At 52.9% G+C, this 24,143-nt stretch overlaps 8 protein-coding genes across 8 annotated transcripts; 4 read left to right on the top strand and 4 right to left on the bottom strand.

Annotated features, from left to right (window-relative positions):
• Positions 1-5,389: 5,389 nt before the first annotated feature.
• On the top strand, positions 5,390-8,713 carry CTRU02_207299 (uncharacterized protein; the record flags this gene model as incomplete). Its single annotated transcript, XM_036719313.1, has 1 exon — positions 5,390-8,713. The coding sequence occupies one exon, from the start codon at positions 5,390-5,392 to the stop codon at positions 8,711-8,713; it is 3,324 nt and encodes a 1,107-aa protein (XP_036589020.1).
• Positions 8,714-9,659: 946 nt separating this feature from the next.
• On the top strand, positions 9,660-10,460 carry CTRU02_207300 (short-chain dehydrogenase reductase; the record flags this gene model as incomplete). The annotated part of the gene is made up of 1 exon (XM_036719312.2): positions 9,660-10,460. One exon carries the CDS (start codon positions 9,660-9,662, stop codon positions 10,458-10,460), a length of 801 nt encoding a protein of 266 aa, XP_036589019.2.
• Positions 10,461-10,693: 233 nt separating this feature from the next.
• Positions 10,694-12,006, bottom strand: CTRU02_207298 (Cell fusion protein cfr1; the record flags this gene model as incomplete). The annotated part of the gene is made up of 2 exons (XM_036719311.1): positions 10,694-11,794; positions 11,935-12,006. The coding sequence occupies 2 exons, from the start codon at positions 12,004-12,006 to the stop codon at positions 10,694-10,696; spliced, it is 1,173 nt and encodes a 390-aa protein (XP_036589018.1).
• Positions 12,007-12,830: 824 nt separating this feature from the next.
• CTRU02_207301 (uncharacterized protein) lies at positions 12,831-13,991 on the bottom strand (the record flags this gene model as incomplete). Its single annotated transcript, XM_036719310.1, has 1 exon — positions 12,831-13,991. One exon carries the CDS (start codon positions 13,989-13,991, stop codon positions 12,831-12,833), a length of 1,161 nt encoding a protein of 386 aa, XP_036589017.1.
• Positions 13,992-14,709: 718 nt separating this feature from the next.
• CTRU02_207302 (eukaryotic translation initiation factor 1a) lies at positions 14,710-15,532 on the top strand (the record flags this gene model as incomplete). Its single annotated transcript, XM_036719309.1, has 3 exons — positions 14,710-14,730; positions 14,919-14,997; positions 15,153-15,532. The coding sequence occupies 3 exons, from the start codon at positions 14,710-14,712 to the stop codon at positions 15,530-15,532; spliced, it is 480 nt and encodes a 159-aa protein (XP_036589016.1).
• Positions 15,533-16,228: 696 nt separating this feature from the next.
• CTRU02_207303 (wiskott-aldrich syndrome protein) lies at positions 16,229-18,277 on the bottom strand (the record flags this gene model as incomplete). The annotated part of the gene is made up of 3 exons (XM_036719308.1): positions 16,229-16,260; positions 16,315-18,016; positions 18,068-18,277. The coding sequence occupies 3 exons, from the start codon at positions 18,275-18,277 to the stop codon at positions 16,229-16,231; spliced, it is 1,944 nt and encodes a 647-aa protein (XP_036589015.1).
• Positions 18,278-19,685: 1,408 nt separating this feature from the next.
• Positions 19,686-19,968, bottom strand: CTRU02_207304 (uncharacterized protein; the record flags this gene model as incomplete). Its single annotated transcript, XM_036719307.1, has 2 exons — positions 19,686-19,862; positions 19,921-19,968. The coding sequence occupies 2 exons, from the start codon at positions 19,966-19,968 to the stop codon at positions 19,686-19,688; spliced, it is 225 nt and encodes a 74-aa protein (XP_036589014.1).
• A 1,166-nt stretch (positions 19,969-21,134) lies between these two features.
• CTRU02_207305 (DNA repair protein) lies at positions 21,135-23,990 on the top strand (the record flags this gene model as incomplete). Its single annotated transcript, XM_036719306.1, has 2 exons — positions 21,135-21,179; positions 21,237-23,990. The coding sequence occupies 2 exons, from the start codon at positions 21,135-21,137 to the stop codon at positions 23,988-23,990; spliced, it is 2,799 nt and encodes a 932-aa protein (XP_036589013.1).
• Positions 23,991-24,143: the final 153 nt, after the last annotated feature.

The raw sequence follows: 24,143 nt of genomic DNA on the forward strand, positions 1-24,143 counted from the left end.
GGACCAAGACATGCTGCAGCAGACGAGACATTCGTGACGCCGAGGCTTAATTCAATTATGAGTCGCGTGGCTGTTGGTGGTGCAAGCCGAGCCGTTTTGATCATCGGTTCCTTTTGAGAAAAGGCGGGGATGGAGTTAGCCTCTCACCAGCCAGCAGGCATGGGGGAAATCTACGAATACCTGTCGTTCCCATGTAAAACGGGATCTAGTGAGACTGGGCTCGAATATGAGTTGTGTCATTTATCGCATATATCGGCAATATGGTGCGAAGCCCTCTTTTCTCCGCCGCCTCATGTATAAATGGTCCAGTCACCAAGAGCGATAGGGCAAGCCAGGGTCGACTGCGGCTAGGCCGGTTAACTTCATGAGTGGTCGGGATATGGTTTGAAACTTTTGCAGGGTCTGACGGCGCTGTGGCTGGCCGTGTCTGTCCGAGGGCGAGCCGGAATGTGTAGGCTGTTCTATCGGATTTTCTTTGGGGAGAGGGTGGAGGAGAAGGGGGGGCGCGTGATTCATCATCTATCGTCAACGGGGCGCGGAATTGGAGAGGAAGGGAAGAAGGGTTTAAAATAAAAATAAAAAAATAAAAAGGGTGAGAAGAAACAGAAGAAATTCTGACGGGCGGAAGAAAGAAGGTTACCGCAGGGGCGGCACACCACATGGCGTTTTTTTCTTTCTTTCTTTCCTTTCTTCGGCATGTCTATGTCTTGATGGATCGAAGGTGGAAAGAGTCTCGCCGCCGAAAAGGAAAAAAAAAAAAAATGGAGGCGGAGACGAGAATGAGGAGAGTCAATGAATTGAAATGTTTTACGAGGTGAAAAAATTCTGGCCCCAAGTCCAGAGAGTCGGATTTTGGGTCACGTAATGTTTTATTTTCGTTATATTGTTTCGGCGAATCCAGATTGGCGGGAAAAAAAAAATATGTTGTCTTGAGATTTGGGTCTAAGAAGAGTGATTCACTTTGCGAATGTGAGAGCTATGTATGGTATGCTAGCATCGGCGCAAAAAAATATGTCAGAGGCCATGATTAGGAGGGAGAAAGATGGAGGAAGGAAGAATTACTACGACTACGCATAGAGAAGACACATGTCACACACACTCCTTCATCCGAAGGTATTGTCGGGTGTCACACCTCGCTCGATGATGATGGAACGAACCAGGGGGAGCTCATGGATGGGTAAGGAGCAAGCGGAGGGGGGTATGGGGTGCTCCCTGTTCGGCTGCAGAGTTAGTCCAAGTTCGGTCGTGATGGCACGCATCGCAAAGCTGAGCATCCATGCCCACCATGTCTTGGTCTTTTAAATCAAGTGTCTCTTCTGTTTGGCAGTGGCTTGACTGTTGGTGTCGGACAGATTCGGTTCGGCTTCCACGGAGGTGCGCGTGAAAATTCCTTGTTTGGGAGGTGGCCCTGTTTCGGCCTTGGTCGCTCGCTGGAAAGGAGGAGAGACATTGACGGAGGCGAGAAAAGGGTGTGCGCGAGCGTTACGCGGGCCGAGAGTGCTTAGAGTTAAGACGAAGATAGTGGGGAGGAAAAAACGAAGAAGGTGGAGAAGAAGGAGATCACGAGGACGAGGACGAGGAGCACAAGGAGAAGAGATCAGTGTCGGGGAGGCGAGGCGAGACGAGGGTAGGACGTGAGGGTCAAAGGGGTCAAAGGGATAGGGAATGGTGGAGCTGAAAGTTTGGGTTGGCAGGTTTCTCGTCGGATTGTGTACTATGAATATCACCTCGCAGTAGCATCAAGATCACGATCACGATCTAGCAAGCGATCTGACTACTAAAGTGTCTGTGGAAATGCCGTCGGTGACACAGGACTGGATATGAAGAGAGGGATAGAAAGAAAGGGTGGGGAGGGAAGGATGAGGTTCGTGGTGGATGGGGAAGAAGCCGGGAGGGTGGATGGTGGGGAACGGGGAAGGATGGGAGAGCAGGGAGAAGCCCGCCGGGGATCCGTCCGGGTGACGACGGACGGGAACTTGGGATAACTTTAGCGAGCGGGATGCGCACTGCGGCGGTTTGTGCATGGGTCGTCAGTGGTGCAATGCAGCAAAGCGCAACATCGGCAGAGGTAAAGCTTCAGCATAGGACATGGACCGGGCATTGACAGGACAGGGTAGGGGCAAGGCCCTCGGGGGACTTCACAGAACAATCATCTATCAGATCCATCATGATGGTGTAGGGAGCAAGGTAGTTTAGTTCAGCCTTGGAATGGAAGTCTATATGACTTGAGCTAAGCAGTAAGAAAGTCGGCACTAATTTACAGGATCTGGCCTGGGGTTGCGCGTCGCGTCTGTCGGATGAGCTCAACTCTCATTGGCATAAAATACACATACAAGTGCGAAGAGGTGAGCATTGGTGGGTGGAAATGAGCACTCAGTTGAATAAAAGAGAAAGCCAAAGATGACAGACAGAGAGAGACAGTGTGTGTGTGTAAGAGAGAGCGCGGGCGCGGAGTACTCCTTAGCTCACTCCCTGTGTGCTGGACCTGAAGGGTGCAGGGCCAAGATGGCGCTAATGCTTGAGCCCGTTGACGGCGTTGTAGATGGAACGGCCAGTGTTGACTGTTTGCAATGCAAATTTGTTAGTGGAAGACCCGCTCCCATGATGTACCTGACATGGTGAGGTACGCGGACTGTCTACTCAACCTTACAAGGCTCCATCCAACCGAACTTTGCTCCTCAAATGGAAGGATTAGTAGAATTACACGACGTCGTCCTCGCGGCTCGGGTACGCGGTACCGGGGACCAAGCCGGAGCCAAGATTCGTGCAATTCCGCCCCGACCAACACAGGCGCTACGTGTGTAAATGGGTAGTCAAGTCCCCCAATAGGACATTCAGACTATTATTCGATGAGACACCAAACTATGATTCTGGAAATTAAAGGCATTTTACGTAATGTGCTACTGGTAGACGCGACACACGACGAGAGAAAGGGGATCGTCGCGGCAGCAACACATCCGAAAGAATAGCCGACGTCACACCTATTTTTTTTCTCTTCCCATTAGTCTTACTATGTACTTCCACTCCTTGGGGCAAGCCAGTTTTTTTTGTCCAACAAGACGTGACTCGAAACAGCTACACTCCAGTCTCTATTCTCTCGGTGATTTTGGCCTGGTTATGGAGGATCATTCTGACAGAAATGACAGGGCCAAAACAAGCCACAGTGTCCTGCCAACTCCCGCGGCTGAACATGAAGTTGAGTTGGCGACCCTTCAGCCACCTCTTCTAGCTCGCTTCGAATCAGTCGCATCAGTCCTTGCCGAGTTTTGGGTTTTTCTCCTTTTTTTTTTTCTTTTTTTTTTCTTTTTTTTTTCTTTTTTTTTTCTCTCTCGGTATAACAGGTTCTCAAAGGATGATCCGGGCCGATCAACAGCAAGCCCAGATGAAGAAGTTCCTACTTAGTCAGACAGGCAAACATGTGCTCAAAGGTTGTTATTGGATAGCAGAAAGGTAGCAGTCACTAACTAGCTTTCTTCGTATGAGTTGGCAAAGAAGGCTGATGTCAATGAGATACATAAGAAGTAAGAGAGTGAGAGTGAGTGTGTAAGAGAAGCAGATAATGTGACGGGTGACAACCTTCTTGCTGCCTGTAACCGTCCCTGGTACCTCACTAGCAAATTAAACACAGCTTGCGCATGTATGTCGAACCCCTGCAGCACATCAAGGCAAACACCAGGTGCAGCAAATCTCATCGTATCGTGCCGCTGCATGCATGCTGCTGGCCTGCCATTGCGTAACATCCCTACCGCAAGTCCCTTGCTGGGGCCACCCAGCTTCCTGGTGCCATCAACCAACCACTGACATGACCACCATTTCTCCCGCAGTTTCTCTTTTACTCTGTCTCCTTGATCCTCGCAACCGAAGACGCACTCAACTGGCCATGTCCTTGTCCGACCCACGCCAAACTGGCTGGATCTCTTTTTTTCTTTATTTTTTTTTCTCCGTCCTCTTGCAGGCCAGCTTCCTCGACTTGACTGCACTGCGCACCGTGTCTTCCCTTCATAGTATTGGCTCCCCGTCCTCCTTCTACGGCAGCACAGCGGAACAACTGAAAGAGAGAGAGAGAGAGAGAGAGAGAGAGAGAGAGAGAGAGAGAGAGAGAGAGAGAGAGAGAGAAGGAGAAAGGGGGAAAAAAGCAATTTCCGCGGCAGTCACCATGCTAGACTACCGCTCCTACTGGCCGCACGGCATCAAAATGCTCCGAGATCAGGCCTTGCTGCTTTCCCATCACACAGCCAGTCACTTTTTCCATTGTCGTCGATGAACGCCATAGCCCATAACAGCTTCGGCCTTTTACATATCCCTCATCCTCCCCTCCACTACCCGTCTCAACCAGAATTCCTGTCTCTCAAGTGACACTGATACGGCACTACTGGTCGAGCTCGGTCTGCAAGGCGCCGGCAAAAGAAACATGGAACCCCATTGTGGCGGTTGTCACTGGGGTGTTTTCCTTGGTCATCCCTCATTCTTCTTCCATCCTTCTCGGAGCCAAGACCAAAGGCAAGGTTGCCAATGTCTTTGAAAACTCGTGGACGTTTTGTTTCTTTCCGTCAGGCCAAGAAGAAAAAAGAAAATTGCCATTGTAAATTGAACGAAGCTATCCCAACCCCGAGTCTCAGCGCCATGAGCCCACCCTCCGCCCGAGCCCCTAGATGCCAGCCCAAAACCCTTAGTGACGACGCCTTCACCCTCCCTTGATCTGTCTAAACTGGTCCCTTGGTGCGTCCATGTCTGTTCTCTTGCTTTCCTGGAGCCCGACCATGGCGCAAGCCCTGAGTGCCCTAGCCCCTCGTTCCAATCATTTTGCACGGACGCCTCCCGGCGATGGTTTGACGCTTCCACTGTCTCCGTCTGCCGCCGTCTGCCTCCCCTCCCGCCTTTTCTTCGTCCCAACGGTCGCCCAGAGGGACGTCGAGCCCAGAACATATATCGATCCCTGTCGTCCGTCATTCTGCGCTCGAGAGCGGGAGAAGAGAGCCCCTCTGGAGTGATAGTTCCACGAACCCTGATATTTCGTTTCCCCTCTCCCCGTCCCACCCTTTCCTCTTCCCTCACCTGCCCTTCCTTTTATATTGCTTTACCCATTTCTCTACGCGTAACGTCTTTTTTGGGAACCGCGAATACTAAGCACGACTGGCCTTTCTCGTTTCTTGTTGCGTGATCATCATCCCATTGCACCAAAGGGTGTCGCCGATTGTCCCGTACTATCCACCCTTACTTGCTGCGCCGCAGGCGAGTCGCTGGTTGGAATCGCTACAACCACAGATGTACGGACTCAATTCAACTTGAAACTCCCTCCTGGACGTTGAAATTTCCGCTACACTGGCCAGCTACTCGGGCATGTCATCCAGGAACCGTTTTTCATATCCAAGGACCTCTTATTGACGATATGGTCATCCACGAGAGTAATGTCAGCAGACAGAGCGAGGTAATGGTCGTCTCATCTGACTCGGGTCCTCCTCGGCTGGACCTGGCTCTCACCAGAGGTCGCAGAGGAACTTTCAGCAGTTTCAGCAGCGATGGAGATCGTGGTGGGTTATTCCCTCGCACGTCAAGATCATCCAACGACCTCTTTGCGCAAGCTCTCAGTAGGATAGATACCGCGGACACCGACTCAGAATGGGGCGCGGTCCGCGCTCGTGCCAGGGAGAACAACGATAGAGAAGGTATGGCGGACCTCATCGACTTCCTCAGGACGACTGCACCGCCGCCTGAGTTCCCCGAGCGGTCTGTTTTCGACGACGATACCGAGCCCCAGGAGGAAGAGCCAGACAGATGGAGGCTGTTCAAGAAGCTGCGCCGCCCGCGCGTCCGCACTAGATCTGAGTCGCCTAACCGCCGACCTCGAACTGCCGGGCTTCCCAACTCTGCCGTTGCGTCCAAGACCGCCAGCGGGAACTCACATATCGCAATTTCGATCCCGCTGGAGTACTGTCACGTAGGACCAGATTCAGATTGGGCACTAGCCGTCTTCAATGCCACGCCGCCGCTTCCCCCTAACCTTCCCCCCCGAGGGGAAGTTGATGAGAACAACGGCCATCCTAGGCCTTATGCTACGGAACGCACCGTCACTGTTTTAAAGGCAGTCAGCGAGAGAGGCTCCATTTCGACTCTGAACACCATCAACACCATGAGCACGAAATCGCAGCGAACTTCCAAAGGGACCAAAGGGTCAGTATCGATTTGGCCCAAAATCAATCCCCGTCCGCCAAGTCCACCCAAGACACCGTATTCGACACCACCCGGAAGCTTAAGGGGGAAACCATCGAGCGTTTCTAGAAGGAGACGAGATAGATTACCTCTCCCGCCACCGCAATACGCAGAGCTTCCGGCTTCACCGGTCATCATGCCTCAAAGCCCCGACGACACGCTTGAAAAGAATTGTTGGCTTGAGTCTCAGACAGACCTGATTGCCCCGCCACGTATCCCAAATCAACATAAACCGAAAGTCAAGCAGTCCTCAAAACGACCGGATAATATTACACTCCCACTTCGAAGATCCAGTGTCAAGATCGTAAGGCCGAAAACAGAGACTTCATCAAACCAACAAAGGTCCATCGACGGCATGATTGGAGGTGCTACGAAGCGTCGAAGCGCGACCTCTGATACTCCTCAGCTCAGCCCAGGCTTCTCGGAAGCGCCATCCATCACCCCGAGCATTTCAACGACAGAGCTATCAGAACTGGTCATCTCAAGTGCCCGGTCCGCAAAAGCTTACTCAACCGCATCGATTGTTCTTCAGGACACAGATTCAATACCGCCAAGGCAGAACTTTGCCGCTAGACCCGGTAGCAGTGATACGGCTCAAACCACGCTGGTGAACGAGTCCCTTGCTTCACGTAACCCTTCCACAAGGACTGCTGCCTCGCGAAAAAGTCGCAAAGACCACGTCAAGTCCCTCAAGCAGCGGGACATGGAGGCCTTGAGGGCTCTGACAAAACAGATGCAGCAACAGGAGGATGGTGAGATTACTCCGAGGCCACGGACGTGTGAGACGGATATGAGCTCGCTTCGTCTACCTTCTCGTGACGGCACCTTTGGGGCTACAGATAACATCCATGCCTTTGGCATTGACACCAAACTCTCTGTGTCTAATTTAGCCAACATGACCAAGTCCCAAGAGACTAATTCAAGCCACGGCTCCAACAGAACCTCGACCAAAATCTCAAACTGGCAAGCCAAACAAGAAGTTGAGACACCAGGCTGGGAGACCGCGCGAGAAGAGTTAACGCCCGGATGGGAGACTGCACAGGAGGGCTCACCATCTTCGGACTGGTCAAATACTAACCTTCTCAATGAAACCATGGCTGCCGCCGATTCCGCTGCAAGCATGTTTGACAAGAACCTGGCCAGGGACAGCACCGCCAGCTCCGAGCCTCCCCGCCGGTGGTTAAGTTATCACCGTACTAGCTGGGCAAGCTCAGTCCCGCTGTTGGACAGGATAGGCAGTTTTGCACTGTCAGATGAGAGCTTGACGCAGATCGGACAGGCGATTGGCAGTTACTCATCGACCTCGCTTCCAACCAGGCTGTCGCGGGCCGACTCTGCCACGCTTTCTCAAGTCGACTCAGACCGTCTGACTTCACCCCGTTCAAGCTTAATCGACCCGGACATCCAACTCGGTGGAGCCCCAATTGACTTCACGGACCGGTCCATCGCCGGCAGCATCGCGGCGTTTCCTAAACCTGGCTCTGGGCCGAGGTTGAGTGCCATTATGCCCGTTGCAGAGGTTGTGCCAAGCGGCCCCTTTGAAGAGAGGTGGTCGGCCTCGACTCTCAACTCACCAATGACGGTACTTGAAGTGTCACACCCGCCGTTCGCGAGAAACCAGATATCTGAACAACCCTCAGCTTTGCTCAATCGGCAGCACCCAGCCGGTAACACGAACTCACAACTCATGCACACCTCACGGGGCGATGGTGAGGAAACCGCCCTGCAGAGACAGGACTCTTCGACAGACGATGGTGACACGGATGAGACGGCAACTCTACGGCCTAGAAGCAGGTCGCGCGAGGATGACCCTCTCGGTCTCCTTTCCATGTCCTCCCGTGAGTTGCGGAACCACTACGCGATGCTCCGCAGCGCAAGAGTCAACAACCTCGCGCACGAGATGCTCCTCAATCAGGAGCGCCTCGAGCTGCGCATGCATCAACAGGAAAGGAACCAGATGGCCTTCATCGACCGCCTTGAACGCTGCATGAACGAACTTCGAAGTCTCCCAGCCTCTCCTTTCCTGGCCCATCGCCCTGCTGACTGGCCTTTGGACGAAGGCGACTTTATATACGAAGAGCAGCGCTTCAGCAGCGACGCCCGGCATGAGGTGCGGGTGCGCAGAACAGGCCGCCTGCAAAACAGACCACAACACCAACAACACCAGTCAGAGCCCTCCCAACGGCCTCGCCGCCGGATTGTGGACGGTGAAGACGTCTTTGTAGACTTTGATGGCGACTACTACGAGCGCGACCAGAACAGGTCGCAACGCCCGTCGTCCTCACACGATACCCCGCGATCACGCAGGATAGGTACAGGACGACCCCAGCACCACGTCTCCAACCTCCCGTCTCTCGTCCCACACGGCGGGCTGGATGCCATGGAGCCACTGATAAGGGAGCTGCAGCTCGCGGCGCGGCTTAGCCAGGAGCTAAACCGGACGGAGAGGATCCAGACGCCGCAGCCCGGTGGTCCGAACGATTATGCCTACAACATGATTTAGAACGGAGGTCTAATATTCGCAACGAGGGTATGCCCTTTTCATTTCTTATATCATTTCATTCTGCTTCCTGTACGTGGCGATATCCAGGGTACCGCAATCTCAAACCGGCGGGGTTAGCGTTTGACGAGGAATCATTCCTTTCCCTTTTTCTTTTTTCTTTCTTTCTCTTTCATTTGTCTGGAAGGCTTTTTATTGGGGAAAAACAGTCCCCCACCCGTGTCCGGGAAACGACGAGAATCTCGCGGCGTGTTTTTGTAACTTATCCGTCTCTCATGACTGAGGCTACCCCCCCTACCTTTCTTTTAGCGCTGCCGGACGCAGACGCATCTCAAATTGATGAGGAAGCAGTTTCTTCAAACATTGACCCTGCCCGCTTGGACATGCCGATCTGAAAATAGTGATCAAAACGTGCGCTTTTTAATCCCCGATATGAAATCTCAGTTTGGCCCGTTCGCAGATCCGATCGAGAACAGACGTGTGTAATGTGTGTGCGTCGTCGTTGGAGGGGGAGGGGGGCAGGAACGCGGATCTGAACATTCTCGACCAATGACGTCGTTATGCCCCGTTACCTGAGGGACAGTGGAATCGGGGAGCCCCAATATTCTCAAAGTCATGATGTCTTCGACTTGGGCCGTCTTGAAACTCAATTAGAACATGGTGACTTTTTTTCTTTTACAAGGAATTGATATGGATCTCGTTCTCAATGGTCAACGTTCAAAAATCCCGGCCTCTCTACTGAACGCCCGAGTCCCATTAACCTGAACATGAACCATCACCCCCCTGGGCCATATATTCCCGAATGCTCCGTCTCAGTCGTGACGCCTCAGTTTAGAACTGCCGAGAAGTAAAAATAAACATAAAAAAAAAAAAAGAGAAAAGAAAGAAAGAAGAAAGAAAGTCAGACCGTCGCCCCGAGAGAAAAAGCAGAGAAAAGCAAAAGATGACAATGTCCCGCCCTTGGATCTTCGTATCTCCATCAAGCCGCGGCATAGGCCGCCACCTGACCAGATATCTCCTCCGGACGACCACCGCCCCGATCCTCGCGACATCCCGCGCTGACAACACCGCCGCGAAGCAGCACATACTCGACTCCCTGCCGGAAGCCGAGGACCTCGCGCCGCGGTTGAAGGTCGTACGCGTCGACGTGACGGACGAATCCACGGTTGAGGCGGCGGCGGAGGAAGCGCGGGCCCTGTTCCCCACGGACTCGCACCACCTACGCCTTGCGCTCGCCATCCCCGGGATCCTGCACCCGGAGAAGTCCCTGGCGCAGGTCGAGTACGACAAGGCGCTCGAGACGTTCAAGGTCAACACCCTAGGCCAGATGCTACTGATGAAGCACTTTTGCGACTTCCTCCCGCGCAAGTCGGTCCCCCTGCAAAACGAGCAAGGGCTCGCGCGGCACGCGGTGTGGGCGGCCATGTCGGCGCGCGTGGGCAGCACGTCTGATAACCGCAAGGGCGGGTGGTACAGCTACCGCGCGTCCAAGGCAGGCGTGACGAGCCTCGCAAAGAGCCTGGACCTCTGGCTGGGCGCGAGGAGCGGTGACAAGGCGATGGCCGTGGCGTATCACCCTGGCACCGTCAAGACGGGGCTCAGTGAGGCGTTTTGGAGCACAGTGCCCAAAGGCCAACTGTTCGAGCCGGAGTATGCCGTGGAGAGGATGTGTAGTGTGCTCACTAAAGAGGTTGGGCTTGATGGACGGGGAAGGTGCTGGGATTGGCAAGGCAAGGAGATTTTGCCGTGAGAAGAGATAACCTGGCATAGTGGAAGAGGGGGGAAACGTAGGAGAAGACACCATAGATGCCGGCTTCACTGTCAAAAAATCTGTGCAACTTACTCTATAATTGTCATGAAGAAAAGGCTGCTAGTTGTACATGAAACCAAGACTTCTCCTCTGGTAACTCCGTGCTGTGGAAGGACTGCAATCACTTTTGCTGCCTTTTAGCCTCCCCCAACCCATCTCCATCCTCGGCTGATTTACAAAGCAACGTCTTGGAATGACGCTCCGTCAGGAGAAGTTCCTGGCTTCTCATTGGGGTTGTCTTCGTCGCCTTTACCATTCTCGCTGCCCGAGTCGTTTTCCTCCTTCGGTCGGTGCGCCAGGTTCTGCTCGTCCTTATCTTCCAATCGCACCTTTTGCTCTTCCTGATCGGCAATTCTCTTCTGCTCGGCCTCCTTCTCCTCGTCGCCGGGCGTTGGTTGCTCATCCTCTGCCCTTGGAGCGGGGGGCTTCTCGGCCCCCTCGGGGGATTTAGCAGACGAAGCGTCACCATTCTCAGGGGAGTTCGCAACAGGGGGTGAAGGCAGCTCCTTTTGCGTCTGAGGAGTCTGCTGCTGTTGCGGTGGCGTTGGTGCCTGCTGGAGGTCGTCGCTCGAAGGGCCTGGTCTGAGGGCGTCGAGGTAGAACTTGGTGACACCCAGAATGCGCCCGTTCTTCTCACAGGCCTCGACCCACTCAGGTCGTACGACGGGGATGTTTGTCTCAACAGCCTTCTCCCACGCAAGTCCACGGCCTTCGGTGGTTACAAAGTGCGTCGTGTCGATGCGAACGGAGTCGACGATCTTGGCGCCGATACGATCGACGGCGGCTGTCAGCGCTTCTCGGGTGGCTGCTGGCATGATGCCCGTGGTGATGGTGATGCCGCTCAGGTCCGTCATCTTGTGCGTACGGACGACGACCTTGTCTGATGAAAATGTGCCGGCCGTAGTACGCAGCACGAGGTGGAAAGTGTAGTCAGTGTCGACAGCCAAGCCACTGATCTTGGTGCTGTGCATCTGCAGGGGTCGGGGGATGTTGCCGGCTTTTTGGCCGTTGCGATAGAGAGAGAGGGAAATGAGGTCGGCGGTGGCCAGCTCAATAGGATCCCACTCGAGGACGACAGATGTTTGGGTGGCATTGCGGCAGCGGAGGACGGGCGTCGCCGGCGCGGAGGCGCCGAAGGCCGAGTAAATACGGTCCTGGAGCTCACGGAAGGCATGCTCGGTCTTGGACTCAGAGCCTAGGTTGCGGGAGACGGTAATGTCAACGATACTGCCGGAGGAGATGTTGGGAGGAAGCAGGATGGAGGGAAACTCGATCTGGGAAGCTCAAGATTAGTATAGGGATGTCAAGGGGAAGGCTTGGCTTAGGTGGATCGGGAGCTGGTAGACGTCACTACTCCCTTTGGAGAGCTCCGTAGCTCATCGCCAGAGAGAGATGGGAGTCGATTTTGACATACCAGGCGCTTATCGGGAGTCAGGAGAACCGTGACGCCGGCGTCGACCTTGCCGACAGTCAGGGAGACTAGCATCGTGGGCAGGTGCTTGCTAGTGTTGAGGGGGTTGGCCTAATGTCTCCAAAACGATACGTAATCTGCCTGGGTTGCAGCCGAATCAATTGTGCAGTTTGAGAGTTGGTTTCGTCACTGCTGCTGTCGCGGTTCGAGCTCAAGCTCACGATGACTTCGTGCAGTGCGGAAGACAATTTGGGTCCGTTGTGTAGCGTGTTCGCAAGACCGAGACACATATGCTGGGTCAGAGATGCAACGCACTTCAGTTAATTACCAGGTTGGCAGCTCCAGAACGTTTCGGCTGACAGCTCTGCGCTAGCAATGTGATTCGTCGCCATGTCCTCTCCTGGCAAGCCTGGGAACGAGCCGCCCGTCCTCAAGGTGTGCAGGTACGTACCCTGCCCTATGCTTCGCCCTTTGATTCCTTCCGTGTTTCCATCGTTCAACGGCTCCAGCAATTCATGTTATTTCACCTGGGCTGTGTGCCTTTGTCTAATCAAACGGTGTTTGTATATCGCAATTAGCCTAGCCAATTAGCTATACCTCTTGGCTCTCTGCAGTCCGTACTTGGGATAACATTCTCAAGGATTGACCCAGAGAGATCTATACTACTGTGGTGTTCTACAAAATGCAGAGGCAAAAAGGATCACGATACAAGTATTTACTTATTTGACCTACCTTCTTTATGCATTGGGTATCAAAGATATATATATTGGTACACTGGGTATTGAATACCGCTTGTAGTTGTACAAGTCTTTCACGCCAGCGTTACTTCAGCAAAGGCAAGGGCTTCAATCCCTTGACTTGCCAGTCATTGCTTAATCTGGCCTTAAGGGAAGTTGTCGCTATTCCGATCTTTCCCTCTTTGCTACTGCTCTTTTAGTGGGTTTCTTTTGATTCGATTGCCTCATCATGGGCAATCCATCGTCTTTGGCAGGATTAAAGGGTGGATGCCCTTCTAAGGAGCCTGCCCTCTTGTGCCTGCTGTTAACCTTCAACTTCCCGTGGACGTGGAGCGAGCGCTGCTGTTCGGTCGACTCTTGCTGATTACACAAGCGGTCGACTGCTTTCTTCTGTGGGAACTCATGTCCTTGTGGAAGCATATCCTCCTTCCTTAGCCAAGGTCGATAAACCAATCCTCTTAAGCTTGGATCGGGCAGTGCCATCTCCCTTTTGGCCGCCCGTCTCGACATGCTGCTGGGGTGCGCAACTTTCCCCGGGACCTGCTTCCCGCTCTCCTGTCGGGTCTTAAGAATGAAGTAGTCGATACAAAAGTCGACCGCTTCCTGAATCTCCTTCATTGTAACTTGAGTTTTGAGTTCTAGGGGTTTCAAGGCGTAGAACAGAAGTGTGCCTCGCAAGCCATCGTCCTTCCTCGAAGATGATGCCCCCAACAAACTTTTCCCAAGTCTTCGCCCATGTATACCGTATCCCCTGGTGTATAGTGCTTTCCTGACTGCCTTGATAAATTTGCCACCGGAATGAATGACAAGGCCTGCGCTTCCAAAGGCATGGCTTCCATGGAACCACTGCCATAGCGGCTCGTTCTTCTTCTTCTTTTCGTAGTAGTGCTCTCTTACGACCGCCCTCGGATGCTCTCCAAGCGATTGGGCAAAAGCCGGCATGTCAAACTGCTCGACAACATGACGTGCTGTAAATTTCGAGTAAAAGTATTTCCCAGCTGAGAGATGCCTGGGTATAGGAACTTTGGTGTATACGCCTTTTTCGTGTGCCGAGTGGATATCTAATCGCTTGAACATAGCTTCGGTATACGCGGGGAGCGTCTTCTCCGAAACATCTGAATTCAACGGATACAGAATGTTGAGGCGAGACGCATTGAAGGCTGGAGGCGTGAACTGACTAGCCACTTTGTGTGCAGCTTTTCGTGGGAAATCAGAATATCGAACAAAAGGCATAAAGCTAATGAATGGTGCTGTCGCCGTCACCGCCGGCAGTCGCCGGAATGTGCGACTCACATTTCGTAGCGGTACCGGGATCATCGCCATGGTTTGGACGGCACCGAAAGAATAGTCATGCCTCACGGCATGTATGTTATGAGTCGGTGCTTAGCTCGGTGTCATGGCCCGGAGAATAACTAGCGCGGAGTCACTGAAGACCCATGACAAAGTAAAGGAGGGTAAAATGAGCCGGGGAACAGATCCTCCGGAAGGCAAAGTCGAAGTTCAGAGACCTATCACGAACAAGAAGATTGGTAGCGAACACAATGAGGTCGCGGTAGCTTGGAGCTCCCCTCAGAATCGAAGATTACGTAAGATTAAAGCCCGGACCATATTTTGGGGGGTTTGCAGTGGTGGGCTGTGTGCATCATACATATCATACATGCAATGCATCTGCTGTGGCTTACTTTTTCACCAAACTCCGTGAACCGAGCCACAGTGCATTCGGTGCGGCCCCGCAACCAGGCCCACTTGACTCATACCGGTACCACTTTCTTACAGGAAAACCAGCCTGCATCATTCGCCCCTCCAGCAGCCCAGATCCAGTGGTCCCAGCAAGCGCCCTCCCATTACCCATTAAATCACTGCACAGGTAAGGCAACTGGGTGCACCAGCCCAAAGCCCATTTTTTTGCGCTCGCGCACAATAAAGCCCGCCAACATCACCGCCCACACTCTTTCCCTTCCCACTCCTCGACCTTCGACACTTCCACTCTCCCACCCCCCTCCTCTATCAAACCTCAGAACAGGTATTCTCGAGAGTCAAAATGCCTAAGAACAAGGGAAAGGTCAGTTATTCAATAATCTTATAATGATGTCGCCCAAGGGAGGGGAGAAAAAAAAAACATCCACCTCCCCTGTTTAGTCGGACCCGCCAACAACCCCGCCCCCTCCTTGCCATTTGAAGGCTACGCACACCGATCATGATGTTATTGTTGATGGAGAAGTTGTTGATCATGAACTAACAACCACACAGGGAGGAAAGAACCGCAGACGTGGCAAGAACGAGTCCGACCACGAGAAGCGTGAGCTCACCTTCAAGGAAGATGGCCAAGGTCAGTGCTACACTTCCCCTTTGTTTCGGAGAGGTCGATACGAACAGAATTCGTACATGAAAATTCCGTCACTACCGACGGCATCCGTCAACACAATCGCCGCCCTCTCTCGAAAGCCATAGAAATATCTCAAAACATAACTAACACATCTTCAGAATATGCCCAGGTCGTAAAGATGCTCGGTAACGGCCGTCTTGAGGCTCAGTGCTTCGACGGCGTCAAGCGTCTCGCCAACATTCGTGGCAAGCTCCGCAAGAAGGTTTGGATCAACCAGGGCGACATTATCCTCCTTTCCCTGCGTGAGTACCAGGACGACAAGGGCGACGTCATCCTCAAGTACACTGCCGATGAGGCCCGTTCTCTGAAGGCCTACGGCGAGCTTCCCGAGTCCGCAAAGATCAACGAGACCGACACCTACGGTGCCGACGGCGATGGTGACTGCAACTTCGAGTTCGACGACGACCGCGAGTCCGAGGAGAGCGAGGACGAGGCCGGCGCCGGTGGCAAGAAGGACGTTGACATTGACGACATCTAAAACGCACGCGTTCGCTCCCGTGTGTTTTTTTTCTATGCGCGTCAGAGTGGAGCCCCCGAAACCTCCCTCTTCAGGCGGTCTTCTGCTGCAAGACCAAAGAAGTTGGGAATGCTGTCTTCTCTCTCAAATCCAGTAGCCAACCTTTGCGTCAGCTGCTGGATTCCGCGACAGTCAAGGTGTCTAGGGCGGTGCGTTGGACGGCCATGGTGGGAGAGACGTCATGGCTCGTCGGAGTATGAAGATGATAGAACTATTTCCTTATGTTTCGACTAATTGAATTATTGGCATTTGGTCTTCGGGCCACTTTTCAATGTTCATATATACCTGACTTCCAAATGATTCTTTATTGTGAATCACAGTTATAGTATACTGTTCGGTTTGAAGACTTTTAATGTTTTTGATCTCAATCTCTTCTTACATGTGGCTAACGCGCTTATAAGAAAGCTGATCCGTTTCGTGCCATTCTGCCAGTCCCTGGTTGCTGGTGTCCGTCTGCTCCATACCGCTACTTCGTAGGTACTAAACAGACGCCACTAGCAATTATCCATCTCGTCCCTAATCGTGCAGCTATCGCCAAGGATAGCAAGAATTGAATGCCTCAGCAAATATGCCCAGTCTATTTGAAGAACCTTACGGACAGGGCAAGTCGCTTCCAAGCGGCGTGTCCACATTCTCGAGCTGCTTATGTTTGATCGCTCACCAGTCGTCGTTGTCACTTCTTTCATCATCTACTCAAAGAGTTAGCCACAGCGCTCGAAACATGCATAGTTCCTTCAACTTACCACTTCTGCTAACTTTCTCCTTTCTCTTCTGCAGTGCTGCGGCGAGGGCATTTGCCATGTCACCGCCACCACCTGACGAAACACCAGCTGGAGGTAAGCCACTACCATGCGGACCAGTATCGCTGCTGCCACCAACTGTAGCACCACTTCTGTCTCGAATTTGGCTTCTGTCAACCTTCTTCAATGCCTTGATACCACCAGCCTTTTGGATGTCGCCCAGCATGGCAGAACGCCCAGCATCAGGAGCGGGAGCCGGAACGCCGGAGGAGTATCCGGAGTCTCGGTTCGGCATGGGAGGCGGCGGTGGAGGTCCGCCCAAGCTCGCTGGTGGTGGGGGTGGTGGAGGCGGAGGCGCACCGGCGCCTGGAGGAGGTGGAGGCGGGGCAGGAGGAGCGTTTGATGCAGGTAACGGCGGAGGAGGTGGCGCGTTGGATGATGGCAAAGGCGGCGGAGAGGTAGGTAGTGGTGGGGGGGGAGGAGCGCTCGATGAGGGCAGCGGCGGTGGGGGAGGAGCATGCGACGCTGGGAAAGGCGGAGGAGGCGGGGGAGGCGGAGGAATACCCGTAGCAGGAGGAGGCGGCACGGGTCGCGAAGACGGCGGCGGTAATGGAGGTGGCTCGTTTGCCGGGGTCTTGGGAGGGAGAGCAGGTGGCGGACCAGCATCTGCTCGGGGCGGAGGAGGAGGGGGAACTGGTCCACGGCTCGGTGTCGGTGGTGGTCTGGAGCCAGGGAAAGCCGGAGGCAATCCAAACTTCTGACCGGCAGGTCTTTCTTCTTCCTGCATTGGCGTCTTCGGTGGCCGGGGAGGCGGAGGCGGCCCAGGATTTGCGGGTCCACGAATGGAGTTAACAGAACCTCCCAATGCGTGGGCCAGCTTGCCAGCATCTGGCAACGGTGGTGGTACAGCAAATCGATTCTTGGGAGGCTCTGGCGCAGCAGGTTCGGTCGGCGGAGTCGGTTCCCTATGGACAGCCGGGGGCTCCGTTTTACCAGATCTCCTAGCTGGTGGAGGAGCAGGCGCAGCACCTCGTCGAGGAGCCGGCGGTGGAGGCGGCGCCCGTGGACCATCTGAGTGACTTCCACCAGGAGGTGGTGGTGGAGGAGGAGCCCTCGCGTTTCTTGGCTCGATACCGTTTGATTGAGGTGCCGGTGCCGGCGGCGGTGGGGGCGGGACGTGGCTTCGTGGTCCTGACATCAACTTCTCCTGTTCCTCCTTCAAGAAATCGACAATGAACTCTTGATTTTCCTTAATAAATTCGTCGGTCAAGCCTTTGTCTCGCAGGTCTTGCCCAAAGTTCTCCCTCCACTGAGGGTCAAAAGCATCAAGGACAGGGAATTCCGAAGGCTTATGACCATTTGCACTCCCAATGGATGGCATTCGGCCATGAGGCAGATTGGATCGCGGCGAATCAGGAGGGGTGGGGGCCGAGGCATGCCGGCTGCCGAAAAGTCCTCCAAGCAGGCCGTGTTTGTGGGCAGCAGGTTGTGCGGCTCCTCCGAACGGAGTTGATCTCGTGGCTCTACTTGCGTTCTTTTCCCTATCGTCCATCTTCTTCTTGAATTGCTTCGCTTCCTTCTCGTCAACGAACGATAATCCGGCGAGACATTCTTCGATTTCAAAGGTATGGAAGTAGGTTCTGTCTTGATTATAGTTCCACGTGTCGAAAATCTCCTGGTCCCAGATGACGCCTCGATTTCCAGACTTGAGAGATGTCAGCCAGGAGGAGCCCAAAACAGGGGGCATGAAGCTTACCGAGATATCAACCATCTTGAGCCAGTAGGTGTTGCCTACCAAGTCATTTGACAAGACGATGGCGCCCTGAATACCCGTGTACGTCCATTTTGCGGGGTTGGGATAGGCCACATATAACCTAGCAACAGCAACGGCTTGGATCTTGTTCGTTTGTTTTGGGACGAATCGCTTGACAGTCTCCTTATCGTCATCGCTCAATACCGACGGCATGATGGCGGCGAGGGTTAGTCAAGGAGGGGAGTCGTCGGGAGGAGATTGTCTAGTGTAGAGGTCGAGGTTCGTGTGCGGTCGATTGATGGTGGAATAGAGATAGGGTGGAGTTGATGGGACTGGTCGTGTGCTTGCAGCAGCCGTGATGGCGAGGCAGCAGTTGCAGTACCAGCAGCAGCAGTCGCAGCGGTTTGTGTCGTACGTGTGTGTGTATGTAAGGTAAGTGCAAGTGGCGCTTAGTCGATGGTGTCTGGGCAAACACCTCCTCTTTCGGGATGGTGGTTCCTCTGGTCAGTCGCTTTCAGCAATGGAATGGACTAGGTTCCTGGCCACACTCGAGGGGCGACGTCGCTTGGTGGTGTTGGGGGTGAAAAGGTAACTCTACAGTACTATGGTGTACTTCGCGGCAGAATAACAACGCAGAGTACAGTGCCGGTACCGCGCTGGCGTACTAGAATAGAGGCAGCCGTTCTGCGCCCAAAGAAAGCTGCGTCTAATGTGAGAGTGGTAAGCTTGCGCTCAAAGATGCCAGAGCTTCCGGGTCCGGGGGCGTTTCATGAAATGTGGACTCACACCACTCAACGGGGGAACCCTGAGGGTATCATAGAATGACTTTTGAGAAGGCTGAGAGAGAGGAGGGTTGTGCCGCCCGAGGATAGAGGTCCGGGTAGGTTTTGGTGTGTGTGCGATGGGATAACGTTACTTGGACCTGATTGAGCGAGGGGATGACGGGACGGAGGGACGGTGAGGTACACTCAGGCTACAGCGGAGCGAGGTGACTGGACTGGAAAGGACGGGACTCGTAACCGTCTGCACTGGGCCACCGCAGGTGGCTGAGTCGTTCGTTTCAGTGGCAGGCGGGCTGGGATGATTTCCACTCTCGGGCGCTGCTTAAGCGTCGGTTCAAGGCCCCAGCTTCCCCAAATAAGGCATGTGGTGCTGTTTCCAGCCACACATTAAGTGATTGCACCGCCACGTGGAAGTAAGAGGAAGGTTGTCGTCATTGCGGGACGCGCAACCTGCAGCGTAACATTTGTTGGTTCCCAAGAATTAGGGTGCATTGGCTGATGGAATTGAGCATCAGACAAATCATCACTCGCATCTCGATGAGATTGTGTTCCCCCTGTTTTTTCAGGCTTCTCTCCGCTTCTCAAAACAGAGGGAGGCATAAATTACGGATACTGTTTCGACACTCACTTATTATCTGCGTGATTCTGAAATTCCGGGACATTCTGAAGGTCTCACGTTATGTGGGAATCGATTCGTGATATCATTGGTAGCATTACGACTATTTCCGCCATCTGATTCCGATGTCTCCGTATCCACTCAGTTGCCGTCTTCGTGACCCATAGTCTACAATATCATTTCTGATCATACATCATAAGGTGTCGACTGCAAGACAACTCTTTTACTTGTTCAGAGCCTCCGCCTTGGCCCGACGCTCCTCCTTGGTGCCCTCTTCCTGGGCGTTGAAATCCTTGGGAACCGCAGGGCCGGGGTGCGCCTGATGGGCTGCGAACTTGGGGTCAATGTTCTTGCCCTCCTCGATGGGCTGGGTGCTAAATTGCTTCTCCTTGTCGGAGTTCTCGCCGGAGGTTAGCATGATACTCTCCTTAGGGGGGCAAGAGTCTTGTGTGGCTTACATCGCCCTTGGTGATGTTGTTAACGAGTTCCTTAACCTTGTCGGCCATTGTGAATATGTGTTGAAGGTCTTTTTTGTTTGTTTGGTTTCAGGTATTGTTTTCTTGGTAGAGAGGGAGAATCTTTTTCTGGGCAGGATAAATGGCTAGGCAGAGGGAGGGAAACGGGCTGTTTTAAAGTATCTTGTCAGAGGCTTACATGTGAGTTGAGGCGTGCACTATGGTACGTGGAGGGTTGCGACGGCTGATGACGTCGTTCCACCTACTGAGGGAGGCAGTTTATGCAACTGTGACTGGACAGCACCAGACAGCATATCCCCGCCAACTCAAAAGGCCTCCCACAGCAAAGACTACGTACTACACCGTGTTCTAGGTGTTGGCCGTCCGTAGCCGCCCCATCCAGAACAATGGCGAGACACTGGACAATGTCCTCCTGAGCGTCACTGGCGAGTTGCCTGCATGCCACGAGGCCACTAGGGTGTTAGAAAATGGCCGAAAACCTGACAGATGCTGCTTTCCTGAGGTGCAGCAGGCCAATCCCCATTACCCCACGGGTTTGTGGGCTAGATTCAGTCTGGGATTCATCTTTATTTGACAGCGCCTTTGGCGTTGATGACGACATATGGAAGAGCAACGCTAAATATTGGCCGTTGTTCGAAAGATGTCGTTATTAGTCTGTGGACTCATCGTGTATGTGTAATTTGGCTCGTGAGACCGGCTGACCAAGTAAAATGATGCTATAAAGACAATATATGGCGTACCTGGGACGGCCACAGTTGTGGTGCTTTACCATGTGACGTGAGAAAAGCGTGTGCAAATGGACTAACAATTCATAGTTACAACTACAATAACTTATGTTAATGAACCTGACGCCCAAAAACCTACCAAATCTTGTATTTAGCTTTATAGTTGTCGAAAACATAGCGCTTAGAACTTAAGATTGAAAATCAAGTAGAACAACCCTTTCTTCAAAAATAGTTAAACAAATTAGTCTTGCACAATGTGACGCATGGTTGTTATTTAACCAGGCGCGGTACAGTGCGAGAATATGTTGACAGCAAAGTTTTTAGCTCTGTGGCCGCATCTGCACAGTCTCAATCACTGTATCTCCAGGCATCATCGACGGTTATTGGCCCCATCCGGTCATCATCACCTCTCATCTCCCCATCACCATACTTATCACCGGCGTGTCGGCTCTCAGATAGCCATGATGCACAATGTCAACCAACGCCCCTCAGCCTGTCAAACTCTCGCTGCCCCTTGTGAGTTCTTGATTTTCGATTGGATGTGTTTAGGAATGAAGCTGATGCCCGCTCAAGGAGTACCAGCAGAACCTCTTCCAGGAGCTGAGAAACGAAGATGAATTGGTCGTGCTCGCCCGTGGGTTGGGATTGATGCGACTGATCACCAATCTACTTCACTCTTATGATGCAGCGGGAAACAATCTAATTATTCTTGTCGGCGCTGATGATCGCGAGAACAACTGGATTGGTGAGGCTCTCGCCGAGCATGCCGCCATCAGCATGTCTCCCAACGCCAGGGGGCTCACGGTCGTCAACACCGATTTCACCAGCGTTGGCGCCAGAGAAAAGATGTACACTCGCGGTGGCATTTTCAGCATTACCTCGCGCATTCTCGTCGTTGACCTTTTGACAAATCTCCTCGACACTGAAAAGGTCACGGGTTTGGTAGTTCTGCACGCCGATCGCGTAGTGGCGACATCCCTAGAAGCCTTCATCTTGAGAATTTATCGGCAAAAGAACAAGGCTGGCTTTCTCAAAGCCTTTTCTGATAATCCTGACCCCTTTTCTACAGGGTTTTCACCACTGGCCACAATGATGAGAAATCTCTTCTTGAAGAAGGCTTCACTATGGCCACGCTTTCATGTGACAGTGGCGCAGTCGCTTGAGGGTAAAAAGACAGCAGAGGTTGTAGAGTTGAATATCACTATGAGCGAATCCATGCGAGATATTCAAAATGCTGTGCTGGAATGCGTTGAAGTCAGTATTCACGAACTGAAAAAAGGAAACACCGGCTTGGAAATGGAAGACTGGAACCTTGATAGCGCCTTGCACAAGAACTTCGACGTTATCATCAGGAGACAGCTTGATCCAAACTGGCATAGAGTCAGCTGGAAGACGCGACAGATTGTCAATGATTTAAGCGTCCTCCGCGGCATGCTGTCGTCGCTTCTAACACTCGACGCAGTCTCGTTCTTGCAACATCTAGATACGATCCATGCCGCGCATTCTCCACCCCCGGGCTCTACGAGACAGAACCAATCGCCCTGGCTGTTCCTTGACGCTGCGCAGACGATTTTTGAGACGGCTCGACGACGTGTCTATGCCGCCAGCTCGAAGGCTGCTACGGCAGATGCGAACATTGATTCACTTAAACCAGTTCTCGAGGAGCAGCCAAAATGGGCTTGGCTGGCAGACGTACTGACGGAAATCGATAACAATATGCATTTTGATCCTCCAGTACGCGATGACTCCAACGGTACTATTCTTATAATGTGTGGCGATACCAATACATGCCGGCAACTTCGCGACTATCTACAGACCATGCATTTCAAACCCAAGGTGGAGAAGAATCCCTCAGAGGATGATGAAGATGAGGACCAACCCTCAGCCGCATTTATGATGCGGAGGAAATTACGCAACTACCTTCGATGGAAACGAGAGTTTGCTCAGGTCAATGCGACGCTATTTTCCGAGAACCAGAAAGCGCTGAATGGTGCTACCGACAGAGCAGGTCAGCCGCTCAGGGGCAAGCCGTCAAGCAAACGGAGACGCATGAGGGGCGGCGGAGCCACGGGAACATCGCTCACTCGCGCTGAGAACGGCAGTATCATGCAATTCTTTGAACGACCAGCTGAAGTGGAGGACCTGATGGCAGAGGTTCAAATCACCGAAGAGGAGGCAGAACAGAAGCCAGAGGTAATCTCTGATCCGTTGGAGGATATGGATGATTACTTCCAACTATATGAAATGCAAGATCTAGTTGTTGTTCATGCATACGATGGAGATCATGACGAACATGTTTTGGAAGAGGTGAAGCCTCGGTACATCATCATGTACGAACCTGACGCCGCATTCATTCGCCGAGTCGAGGTCTACCGTTCATCGCACAATGACAGAAATGTCAGAGTATATTTTTTATACTACGGCGAATCAGTAGAAGAACAACGGTATCTCTCTAGCGTCCGCCGAGAAAAGGACGCATTTACAAAAGTTATCAAAGAGCGCGCGTCCATGTCGTTGGTCATGACAGTTGACCCCCATGGCGTCGAAGATCCGCAAGAAGTGTTTTTACGCACTGTCAACACCCGAATCGCTGGCGGCGGACGTCTCGCTGCGACAGCACAACCGCCACGTGTGGTGGTTGATGTGCGAGAGTTCCGCTCGTCGCTACCATCACTACTCCACGGACGATCAATGATCATTGTGCCCTGCATGCTGACAGTGGGAGATTACGTCCTCTCGCCCAACATCTGCGTGGAGCGAAAGTCCATCAGCGATCTCATCTCATCCTTTAAGGACGGCCGCCTCTACGCTCAGGCCGAGACTATGTTCCAGCACTACAAGAACCCGATGCTCCTCATTGAATTCGATCAAAATAAGTCCTTCACCCTCGAACCCTTCGCCGACCTATCCGGCAGCTTCAATAGCATCGCGCCAACAAACGTCTCATCGGATCTACAATCCAAGCTTGTGCTTCTTACTCTCGCTTTCCCGAAACTACGCATCATCTGGTCCTCGTCACCCTACCAGACAGCCGAGATATTCGAGTCGCTTAAAGCGCAGGAGGACGAGCCGGACCCTATCGCCGCGGTTCGCGCTGGCCTTGACAAGGATATGAAGGCAGAGGACCAGTCGTTTAATTTGGAACCCCAAGAAATGCTGGCCGCTGTGCCGGGCATTAACCCTAAGAACATTATGCGGGTAGTGCTGGCCACAGAGAATTTGAGAGAGGTTGCAAACTTGAACGAAAGGGAGCTAGCGCCGATGGTAGGCAAGGAAGCTAGCCGGCAGATTCATGGATTCTTCAACCGAAATGTTCTAGAGGACTGAAATAGAGCAGGCGTATATTTAAATGAAATTTGATGTCAAAAAAAAAAAATCCTCGATTTAGGTTAACGTACATGATAAGCGAGTGAGACAGACAAGCGAGTGAGACAGTAAACCAGACCTTCGCGACAATAATATCGAAATCTATAACAAGAA

Source organism: Colletotrichum truncatum, assembly GCF_014235925.2.
Source record: "Colletotrichum truncatum strain CMES1059 chromosome Unknown Contig_0004, whole genome shotgun sequence".
In the NCBI taxonomy this organism is placed as follows: domain Eukaryota; kingdom Fungi; phylum Ascomycota; class Sordariomycetes; order Glomerellales; family Glomerellaceae; genus Colletotrichum; species Colletotrichum truncatum.